At 32.1% G+C, this 12296-nt stretch overlaps 1 protein-coding gene across 4 annotated transcripts; it reads left to right on the top strand.

Moving 5' to 3' along the window:
- The first annotated feature begins 4749 nt into the window (after positions 1–4749).
- LOC130809084 (uncharacterized) lies at positions 4750–11627 on the top strand. Of its 4 annotated transcripts, none has more exons than XM_057674716.1 (8): positions 4750–4981; positions 5315–5569; positions 7107–7178; positions 7426–7493; positions 8324–8480; positions 8587–8667; positions 8795–8884; positions 10221–11627. In XM_057674716.1, exons 2-8 carry the CDS (start codon positions 5321–5323, stop codon positions 10338–10340), a joined length of 837 nt encoding a protein of 278 aa, XP_057530699.1. In that variant the 5' UTR covers positions 4750–4981; positions 5315–5320; the 3' UTR covers positions 10341–11627. The 4 variants fall into 4 exon arrangements, with proteins under 4 accessions (XP_057530699.1, XP_057530697.1, XP_057530696.1 ...); XM_057674714.1 differs by having other exon boundaries at positions 5299–5569; XM_057674713.1 differs by having other exon boundaries at positions 5267–5569; positions 10221–11626.
- Positions 11628–12296: the final 669 nt, after the last annotated feature.

Here is a 12296-nt window from a genome sequence, read left to right as displayed (position 1 = left end):
TTGCTGTCTATATTTTCAGCTCCATCAACCTTCTTTCACTCTTCATTTTACTCCTTATTTCATTCATAAGCAAAGTTGAAGTTCAATCTTACAATTCCTAGCAAAAACACCTTATTTTCTCATCAAATCTTCTTCAAAAACCCATCTAAAACTTCTGAAAATTTATGTTTATAAACTCAAATCTCCCATAAAAATAATCTTCATCTTAAGAGCTTTCCATAGACACCAAACTTGAAGAAATCCACCAAGTATAGAGTAAGTTATGTTCATTTCTTTATTCCACTAGTTTTGTTAAAACTTGTTCATGTAAAACATTTTTTTTACATGAATCTTTCTATAAACTAAGATCCTTATAAAATGAGTATTTTATCTCTAAACTAAGAAAATCATCACTTATAAATCTATAAAAATCGGCCACAATAGAAAGTAAGAAGATGTTTTTCCACAAACATATAAATTTTGTTACTTAAAGGATTCAAGTAAAATTATGGGACTTAATTAAGTATGTTGCTCAACATAATAAGTATACTCCAAATATGTTAAAATCATCACAAGTATTAGTTTGACAACTCTAACTAGGGAAGTTAAGTGCATGTTAGAAATCCAAAATTATTATTGATTTTTGGATGAATGCAATAGATTTAGTTGAAGAGTTGGAGTTGGGACTTGAAGGGCAAGGACCCGAAGTTAAAACCACATCTAAGAACGCGTAGGAGCTTACGTGGGAGCTTACGGAATAATTATATAGGCTTGGAGTCGAGGTATGTCACATGGGGTGATTTTTAAAGGATTTAAGAACAAGTTGGGAAAGTTTGTGTATAAACTTTTTTTTTAAAAAAAAAATAATAAAATTCCCAAAGAGAAGTTCTTAAATCTTGAAAAATGATGTCAAAATGATAAATTTGAGTATGGAATAATTTATTACATGTATTATTATTGTGGGCATCATGCATGTTGATTTTATAAATAATTGTATGTTTAAAGGCATGTTTAACACTACTTTGTGAAAGTTATTGTGATGGAAATGATTATATGAATTTGAAAATATTTGAAATTCATTTTAAAAGAAATTTTCAGTAGCTATATGTTAAGAAATTTTCTTGGATACTTTTTGTTGAGATTATTCGTTAAATTGATATTTTAATGGATTTTAAAGTGTTAAATACTCTTACTATAAAACATGGTATTAGATGAACTCTTCATCATCAAAAATAATTAATAAAAACATATTATAATGTCTCCAACAAGATTTGGCCAGAATATATTTAGTTTGGAATTTTTTTTTTTATTATTTTTGAATAATCGTTAAATTGTTTAACGGTAAATTGTAAAATGGTAAAATATAAAATAATTACCAAACAAAAACATATGGACTTGAAATTTTTATCACATACTCATATGGACAGTAGGTAAAATTGGTAAAAGTTTGGGAAGGTTTCGTTGACATTTAAGGACCTTAATAATTTTTACTCGGTTATTAATAATCGGTAAGTTTGAAAACGGTAAAATATAAAATAAAAACTAAATGACGTCTTTTGGACATGAAAATTTTATGAGACACTTATATAAACAGTAGATACATGTTCAAAAATTTATATGGATTTTCGTGACCATATATGGACTTAAATAAATTTTATTCGATTTATCGGTAAAATAACGATATTAATTATTAAAAATACCCCACATGATTTTTAATGGTTATTTAAAATTTTATACCCCTTAAAATAGCTTCTGGAATATCATATAATTTTTTATAATATTTTATTTGGACTCAAATAATTTTAAACATATTTTATCCTATTTATCGATAAAATGTCTATACAAAATAATAAAACATCATACATGAGTTTTATAAGTTCAAATAGCCTAATAAACATATTATATGACTTCTGGAACTTTGGTATAATTTTATATGATAAATTATTAATTATTTACTAATTTATCAAATTAATAGACAATGTTTATTTATTAAAAAGTGTAATATTGTTAATTAAATTTGGGTAAAAATAGACCTATATAAAAAATTTATAATTATATTAATAAGCTACTGCCTCATAGTATAAATTAAGTTTAAATTAGATGGTTTATAAATTTTACGGATTTAAGACACCATTTAAATAACGGTAAATACCCAAATTGTCGAAAGTAATTGTAAGATCGTTATAAATTCGCATAACCAATTATAATCTGATGGGACAACCTTAAATTCATTTTAAATAAGGTATTATAATGACTTGATTAATTTGGGGCTTGTTGGAGAATTAATATTTACTTTGTAAATCAATTATCGATTTTATTACCGGCAAAACTATCTCGTATTTAAGAAAATAGTGTTTTATGAAATCTTCTATTGTAATGATTTTATAGACTTATGAATCATATTCTAGTTGTTTTGAATGAATTTCAAAACCCTTTAAAGTTATATTTACTTTAAGAATGATTGAAACGAAACATTTTAGTGGTTTCCTTAAAAAAAAAACATTGTATTGAACTTTAATTACTTTTTGTTACGATGCATTTCCATATATGCTAGTGATGCCCCAATATAATACAAAGGTTATGTTTAATGATATGATTATGCTAAGCATGTTTTACCCATGTGGGAAATATTATGATTTGATTTTGCTAAGTCGCAAATAAAGTATGTTTTGCTATGTGCAAATAAAAGATGTTTATCATACTGAAAAAGTTGATACTTTTGACTTTCAAATGCTATTAAAATTACAAGATATATATTATGTACAAAAAAATGTTTTAGCCTAAATGGCGGGTACATATGCCACAGCAAATGTTGTGTGCATGATTAAACGGCTCACCAATGCTGAGCGCGTATTGTTCACAATACCATTGTGTTACACTTGCCGGACATGTCGCGGACGGTAGACCGACTACCAAACGAGTCACATGATGACTCACAGAGTACCCATGTAAACTTATGATATGAGTTTGAAATTGATTTGGATCTATTGAGATCTTATCATTTATGATGAAAATGAGAATTTGAAATGACTATAGAGCCATTGAACTGGATTTGAATCATAATATGATTTATCAAATGAAAAAGCATATTTCAAAATAAATTTACTCAAAAAAAAAGGGCTTCAATAACTTGTTTGACGGACACCAGTGTGTTTATACTCGGCCTTTTTGCTGATACTATGCTTTGTATGTTTTTCCAATGGTTTTGTTTTTAGAGTAAAACCCTATGGTACCTCGACGGAGAATGGATATGCGAGCGGAAGATGAACCTGAGTTGGAGTATGACTCCCCTTTTGTTTAGATCTCGTTATTTTATTTGAGAGACTATTAGTTTAGATTTAGACTAATTTAAGGATGTAATTTGAACTTTGGACTTATTTCGATTTGGTTGTAATTTTCTTATATTTTGGACAGTTAAGACTTCCATTATATAGCTTGGATATTGATTTGACCTTTAAGTAACCCCTTAATTGTGTTGGCAAAAGTAAGCTTCCGCTTGATTAATACTAAATTCCAGTTAGTGTTTGCCTTCATAATTCAAGGCGGTTGCATTTTTAAACTAAATTTGCTTCTAAAGATTCTTCTAGTTGTAGTAACTTAGAATAATATGTTACCTTCTTCTTCATTCTGATTTTCATCTAATTTCTTCCTTAAACCTTCACCATAGTCTCTTCTTCTTATGAAGATAAGAAGGAAAAGACAAAATCAGGTCAAAACCCAGCTGATTAAAGCAAAAACGATGTTCATAGGCCATCGTATTATAAATGAAACAAAACAAATAAATACATCAATGCGCTTCTCTTTTTAGGCAAGTGCAAATGAGATGGGAAAAATAATTTTCCGACCAACAAAGATAAAATTGAGCTAAACACATAAAAGAATTTTGACCTAACAACATTAACAGTATTAATTGAGAGTTCAAAACTTCGTAATTTTGACATGTCAAAACACATCATGAAAACAAAGCGTTTCGAACAGAGAGCTTGAGGAAAAGGAATAAACTAGAGAAAAATAAAGAAAGTGAAAGAAAAACAATTCATTTTAATGGAATTTTATTATGCAAATTCATTATTTTTCATGGAGAGAGAAAAAGTAGAAAAAAGAAGATTTTAAATTTCACAATTCATTTTAATGAAAATTAAGAAGGAAGAAAATGAAAGGGAGAATAAGTTATTTTTATTGATGTTGGAAATGGTGGAAGATGACCTATTAATTAGGTTAAAGGTCAAAGAAATCTTTAAAAGCAGATGTAGTTTAAAGTTAGAATTTTTAAAAGATAAACAAAGTTTGAATTTCTAAAAATGAAAGAGAGAAAGTTCATACATTTAAAGTTAAATTTTGCTATAATTTTTGGATTGACTTATTGCTTTATTTTTGTGTAACTAGTAGCTTAAAAATCCATCGAGTTTAATGCAAACAAATACTACTCCATAATGAAAAAAACCCATAAATTAGTTTATTCATGATCAATCAAAGGTTGATATTATTAAAGGAAAATTAGCAAAAAGTTTTACTCCCTTCTATTAATTTAATGTGACTCATTTGACTTTTTACCATTTTTAGGTGGTTAAATGGAATTAAATATAAAAAAAAAAAAGTTAACATTTTTAAATTTTAATAAGAATAAAATACTTAAAAGTGAATTAACCAATAAAAAATAGACACTTAAATTAATAAGACCAAGTATTATTCACAATAATTTTTTAATGAAAAAAACGCCATAACACAATTACCAACACCTCCTTAGCTTAACCGACTCAAGACTGTTTAACGACCTACAAATGCGGCGATCTTACTTGTAACGGAGTACAGCCAACACACACCTTTCCTTTCATCTCATATCATATATCATTTCATTTAATTCATTCTGTAATAATAATTATTATGTCATATCATATTTTGTAAAATCTTAGGAGTATTTCATATTTTTTTCTCTCCCTTCCAAATTCCTAAATTTGGTCTTCGCCATTTTCAATTAGTACGTGATTCCGCTGTTTTTCAGGTAAATTCTCTATTTTTCTCTCTCTTGCTACAAATCTGTGCATTCCTCTCTCTCATCCGCTACTCCCATTTTTCCAATTCAATTACTATGCAGTATTTCCCCTAAAAGTTCGAAATCTTCCGATCCGCTGGTTTTCTCTCAGCGTGATCATGGATTTCTTATAAACTATCCTCTTTTTCGTGATTTTGTTATACATGCGATTGTAATTTCGTATCGTAGTAGTAATTATATCCTTATCCAAATCTGTTGTAAATGTTAATTCATTCAATTTTTGGGTAATTTTAGGGATTTATTTTCAGAACTTGTTAATTAATCAGTTTTGTTGCGGAGTAGAGGGATATGGGAGAGCATTTGGTGTTGCATGTAGAACGATTGGTGAACCCTAGAAATGCGCAAGAATCAGAGGTTGCGTCTTCTTCGTCCTCGTGGAATTCCGCGTTGGAGAAAAAAAGAGAAGGAAATGAAGATGAGCCAATAGAGGGAGGTGAAGATGAACCACTTATTCAAATTGCTGAATGTCGAATTTGCCAGGAAGAAGAGAGTGTTTCTGGCTTGGAAGTTCCCTGTGGTTGTAGTGGCAGCGTAAAGGTATTCCCTGAATTTTTTTTTGTTTTTAATTCATTATGTTATTTTTGATTGAGCCATATTTATGTTGAGATTTATCGTTTATGATGGAAAGATGATATTTAAGCATTTGGTTAGCATGCTTTGCTAAGTTGACAATTTTTTAGCGGGAGGAGCTATTTTAGAGATTTTTATTGTTTTATACTCTTGTCTCTTTGATTTGGAATTTCGCTATGATAGTGCAAAGTTTTATTAATTTGTAGTTGGAGTGTAAGAAAAAAAAATAGTGGATGAGACGAAGAGAGATAATGAGTTTATGGAATAGATAATAACAGAAAATGTGGAAACGTTGTCAATAATTAATATGTAGTTAAATCAAAGGGACTATTCAAAATGTAATTGTGGCAAAATCAGAGAAAATATGTTTTAATAGCATTTTCTAACATAGGCAATGTGTCTGTTTTGTGTTTATGTATGGCTTTTGTGGTGGTAACCCATGATTCGGATTATGGTGTTAAGAAAAGAGTTATTTTGAGTTTGAAGTGGTGATAAGGGCATTGTCATGTGGATTGTGAGTGTCATGTGTTGCAAAGGTTATATGTAGTAGGATTTGAATGAAGTAAGCTTTTTTTGATATATATCAATTATTGGCTTCTTTTAGAATAGGTGATCTTGTTTAGTTTTGTTCCCTGATTTGCACCTTGAAGACTTTGTATTTACAAAGGAAGCACCTTAGTGAAAAGGTGTTTTTTTTCCCGTGTGATTCCTTTCTAGTATGTACTATTGTGTTGAATTGAGTTATAAAAATTGTAGAAACACTCTAAGCAAAGCTTTATGTAGGTTGTTTCAAATTTTCTACGAGGGCATATGCTAAGTTTGAATAGGAGCTATTTTAATCGGCTAATGTGATATATGAGTGTGTATATCATTACGACTTAGCGGTGTACTTGTAGACTTGAGGATCTATGAACATAGTGGTGTGCTTTTTGATAGATGGACCTGTAGTTTACTTGGGAAATCATTCACGGTTAGATTTTCAGAATCGAGAAGTCTAAAATAAGTATTCATTTTGGTATAATGTGACGAGTCATTTCTATAGAGGTAGTGTGAGGGGAACAATGTACATATTGATTAAGGTTTGTGAGGTGGTGTTTTGGATGCCAGGTCCACCAGGAAGAGAAATATAGTATTTCCTTAGAGTGTTTGAGGCATCATTAGCAAGAGACGTAGACCGATGATAGAGACCCAAAAGCTTTAGATAACTGATTTTTGGGTACAAATGGGACCATATGTAAATGAAGAAGAATGTATTTTCTGGTTAGTATATTGGTTGCCAAATTGACTATGCTCTTTGAATTACAAAAAAATATTATCTGATATTCAAGTGAATGACAAATTAAATGTTGCATTAAAGATTTATGTATGTTCTTAGTTTATGTCTTCTCGGATATGACTACGAGTGTTGTTTCTCCATACACATTGACCAGCTATTAGCTTTTCAATTTTAAATTTTTATTATTACACAACAATATGTTGACTTTTTCTTTTGTATTCTGTACAGTATGCACACAGAAAATGTGTTCAACGTTGGTGCAATGAGAAAGGAGACGTAACATGTGAAATATGTCACCAGGTATGCACTTGAGTTTCACATTTGGGTGGTTTTAATGTGTTGTAGTCTTGTAGATATATCCTGGTTATATTTACGTTGTGAGTTTTATAGTTCATGCCAACAGACCCTCTTTTCAAATGTTTACATTTGTGGTTTTGTTCAAATGCTGATGTCTCTGTGATTGCTAGTTTCTTCCGGTTCTGTCTAGATAATTTGGGTTTTTTTTGCTCTATTAATAGTCTGATTGTGGTATTCTGCACATTTACAGCCTTACCAAGGTGGTTACACTGCTCCTCCACCACCACCACCTTCTGAAGACACTGCAATTGATATTGGGTGAGTGTTTAGTTTGCTTGTGCATTCCCTTAATTTTGTGCACCTGTCTATACAAGCATCTACACGAATTCATATTCACATTTACTTAAAGTGTCAAAAGAGAAGGTATCTAATTGCAAGAAGCATTAGACCATAAGAATTTGAGATGGAATGGCTATTTGTTTTTGGTTTTGTGTCATTTTAACAACTTTTTTATGGTCAATCTCTTTTGCTTTTTTTTCCTCTTCTCCTGATTTCGTTTCCAGCTGTGGTGGCTGGTTAGTGGTTAGCAGCAATTTTACACGGACTCAGTTACTCATGCCTGACACGTGTAGGAGTTTAAGTGATCCGACCCAATTGCTTCATAAAACAAGTTCCATTATTTGGTTTAAAATTGAGTGTCCAAGTGTTCATAACCATGTTGCAGTTTTGAGGACTCGACAGGGGTGCTTGACTGTAAATGAAGAGACTTAGTACATCAGTGAACTTTCTTATCTTGCCAGTCGACCCTCTCTTTTCTTTCGCCCATGGCTATCTCATTTTCTATCACCCATAGCCCAGAGGTTATCAGTGGCATGAAGCATCTATGGTGTTGGTGGAGTGGTAAAGGGTAGAGAGGAACACAGGGAAAGCATAAAAGTTATTGGCTGTCTTTTGCTTGGTTTTAGTTCGATGCAAAGGTACAGGGGATAAGAATCCTCACTTTATTAAAAGCGTTCCTCATATGATCTCTCCATTTTAAGTATTTTTACACTATAAGCATTGATCCCTCACATACCAAATTAAAGCTAAGCCCCTTTTTTCTTCCTCTTTCCTTGTCTGACCTCATGCTTGTTGATTGTGATTCGTAGTGGAGGCTGGACGATTTCAGGCACTCCTTTGGACTTGCATGATCCTCGTCTTCTGGCCATTGCTGAGGCAGAGCGACAATTTCTGGAAGCTGAATATGAAGACTATGCTGCAAGTAGTGCTAGTGGAGCTGCATTTTGTCGTTCAGCAGCATTGATTGTAAGCTCTAAAGTCACATTATAAATATTACCCAGATTATCTTTGTTTATACTGATCTTTCGCGATTGACAGATATTCTAAGAAGTGTTTTCTTTTTTCTTGGCAGATGATGGCACTTCTGCTCTTAAGGCATGCATGGACTGTACCAGATTCTGATGGTGAAGATGATATGTCAGCCTTTTTCTCGGTTAGTAGGATGTTGATGTTATAATTTGCCAAAAAAAGATGCTATAACTTTTATACGGTGCCTCTGTCCTAAAACCAATGCTTACTACAAAATCATAATGCTTTGCTTCGACTGTTGTTTTCTGCAGCTTTTCTTACTCAGGGCAGCTGGATTTCTTTTGCCATGTTATATTATGGCTTGGGCTATCAGTATTTTGCAGCGTAGGAGGCAACGCCAGGTAGTCTGGCAAATACTGTTTGATGTTCGTTTATCATTGGATTTTTTTTGGTTATAAGGGTACAGTGATGAAATCACGTAGTTGTAAAAAAATGGTAGAGTGATTAGTTATACATCCGTACAGTAACGAAATCACGTAGTTGTAAGAAAAAACGTAGAGGGATTAGTTATACATCTTTTGGTACCGAGTACCTAAATTAGTTTAACAAGTATTGAAATCCAGTTTAAGATAACAGTAATCTAAACTAGAGTCGAAAGTGTTACATAGAATATCATGCCTACAATGTGGGATAGAAAGATTTAGCCTTCCACCTACTGAGGAACCTTGCTGAGATGAGTGTGTCTTATGGCTTGCTTGGATTGAGGGTATTAGGGGAGAAATAGTAATCCAATGAAAAGTTAGGGATATAAATATGGTTTGGCTTGAAAGTAAATGTTTGAGCTTGCAATATTTACCTCCAATTAGGGGCTATTACAACACCCCACCCCACCCCAAGGTAATAATTTCGACAGAAATTGTTTCCTCCATCTCCTTTTTCCTACCATTAAACCTTGGTTTCTTCTTCCTCAATAATAAGATGCAATTTCTCTCTCATGTTTTCTTTTGCCAACTTCAGTTGCAACTAATTTAGTACCTTAATACCATACCACTACATTTGAAATTAGTTTAGCACTTCAATATAAATGCCAAACTATAAATAAATTTATTCCAAGAATTATTTTTCCATTACTGTATCCTCCTTTACTATTTTACATGGAAAATTATCTCCATGGCTTAGTACTAGGAATCCAGGCGACCCCTTAGAAGGAAAAACAGTTCCTAGCATTGACATAGGAGGTTTGTGGACCAATCATTAGTTTTGGGAGGGGATAGGATTCCCAAGGAAACAGAAAAAAAATAAGTATAGTCAGAACAAATAATAACATCCCTCTATCCACAGTGATTCCACACCAAAACAGAGCCTGATGAATTGCATAAAGCTCAGCTAGATGGGCTAACACAGGGGATAGACAAAAAAATCTTTACCCCAACCACCTGAGAGGTGAGAAGGAAGCATCCACTAAAATCATTGGCCTTTTGGTTCAATGCTTCTATTCATCTACAGTATCGTGCTAATAATACTGGTTGAATCTTTGTAAGCTCCTTTTTTTCACTTTTCAAGAGACTATTGGTAGGGAAATCTCTGCATTACCATGAAATTGTACACTGAGACGATTTATTGTGAGCGAGAATGTGTGTATCGATGATTTGTCGAAAACGTCTTGTAACTTCACATATACTGTTTGGGAACATTTTAAAAAGCTGCAACTTAATCAAGCAATTTTGTTGCTTGCAGGAGGCTGCAGCTTTGGCAGCTACCCAAGTTGCTTTTGTTCTTCAATCAGGGCAGCGTAGGGGTTTACAATTTATGATAGCTCCGCACTCTCCTACATCTGCCGCCCAAGAAGCTGTTTGATGCTCTGCTATGACAATACCTGCCATCTTTGAAAGAAAACAGTGATTGCACCACCTAGCAGTCTTGTTTATTGCTTAATTTTTCAAAACTTCAATTCCACCCTTGTGATTATCTGCCAGTCGACGAAGTCCAGAAGCCCGATATTCTTTGCAAGAGCGTTTGTGGTTAACCTTCCGCTGCTGTATAAAAAGGTCTTGAGCCGCTAAAGAAATTCGTGCCTTCTGTGTTCTATGCTTTTCAGACTCCAGCCCTTTATTTTATCGAGCAACGTCATTTGCAAAGTCACAACTCACAACAAACACAACCATATGAATAATGTCGTTTTTGACTTGGACTAGGTAAATTAGTAGGTAAAAAGTTTTTCATGTATAGATTGAAAGACATGTAATAGCTCCATCCTAATAGTTTTGCTACATTTACCAATTGTGTTTGTCTCAAGGTATTTGCTGTAATTTTGTATTTGGACGTGGGTTTATACTTTATATTATCAAAGATCATTTCATCCATAAACTCTTTATCTTTTTCTTAACTTGATTCGGTTGTTTATTCTCGTCTTTTTCTTCCATTTATAATTGAATAGCCATCTTGTCTTATTCTTGTTCAACTGAATTGCAAGTGATCCAACTGGTTTGATTGCAGTATTTGCCTTCCATCAAATAATATTAACAATGGCATGTTGGGAAGTATGATTAGCCTTGCCACTTTCACTTCTTTGCTTTGTATTGCTATTTATTTTACCTATGGTGTGTTCTGGGACATGTTTACATGCAGGTCATCCTCGAGCCGGCCGCAATCTCTTTATATAAGGTACGTGTATCCTAATTCAATCATCCTCCTCAAATCTTGTTCGTAGCTTTTATAAATGGGACATACTGTGTATGTTGATAATGATGATGATGATGTTAGGAAATATGATTATATATACAACATACAGAGAATAGCTTTTTGGAAACATTATATTAAGTGTGTTAGAATTGATTCTTAACAAAGGGTAAATGTTTAAAATTACATATTCTGAATTAACATTTCAGTTATGGTTTAGTTTTGGTACCTCCAAAATGGACCAAATTATGACAAGCTAAAGCTAAAGTTGGCACTGAATATATTCTTACCTGATTTCCATGGATAATAAACTTTTGTAAAAGCCAGGGATCAACCTACTTTCGCAACAATTAACCTAATTAATTCCTTAATGTTACCGTCAACACTGTAACGTGATTAACAAACAATCTTTTTGCATATTTAACTTACTAACCCCTTCAAGAAGTTAGAAAGCCTCGGGTACATTCAAAAAATTAGATTACATTGCTTTACAATTTAATAATTAGGGGTCATAATTAATATTTTGTTACGGCCCTTTCAAATTAACCCTACTTTGAATTCATCCTTGTCATGAAGGCGGAAGCTCAGATTCAAACTAAAATAGAAAAAAGACGCACATTTGAGAATTGAGATTAACCCTGAGAATCAAAAAAGAAAAGGATTATCAGAAGTTTTATATTTTCTCTAATAATATTTTACACAAATTTTTGTGAGAGATGGTTTTTTTTAGAGACCATTTCTAATTTAGTGAGCCCATTATTATTTTTTACTTTTATTAAGTATTAATGGGTTGAGGTTGAGAGGTGTTTTTTCAAAAAGACGATCTCTCAGAAAACAGACTGAAAATTGTATTCATTTTTGAAGTAAAAGACTAACTCCTATCCCGAGATCATAAAAACTTTAATTAAAGCAAAAAGGGTGTATCTAATAACTAGTATAAAACCCATTTTAATAAGTATTTATTCTTTGTGCATAACCAAGGACATTTGCTTAATTGTGAAGTTATCCATTAAAATTAGAGCAAATCTAATGCATTAGAGACTAAGTAGACCCTACCAAATTTGTTTAGGAAATAAAAAGACGGTTCTTTCATTTTATTATTTAAGAATATAATTTTGAACTTTAGAGGTAACA

Source organism: Amaranthus tricolor, chromosome 3 (assembly GCF_026212465.1).
Source record: "Amaranthus tricolor cultivar Red isolate AtriRed21 chromosome 3, ASM2621246v1, whole genome shotgun sequence".
In the NCBI taxonomy this organism is placed as follows: Eukaryota; Viridiplantae; Streptophyta; class Magnoliopsida; order Caryophyllales; family Amaranthaceae; genus Amaranthus; species Amaranthus tricolor.
The sequence above is the reverse complement of the archived record's forward strand: the minus strand, read 5'-3'. Positions and strand labels throughout refer to the sequence as shown.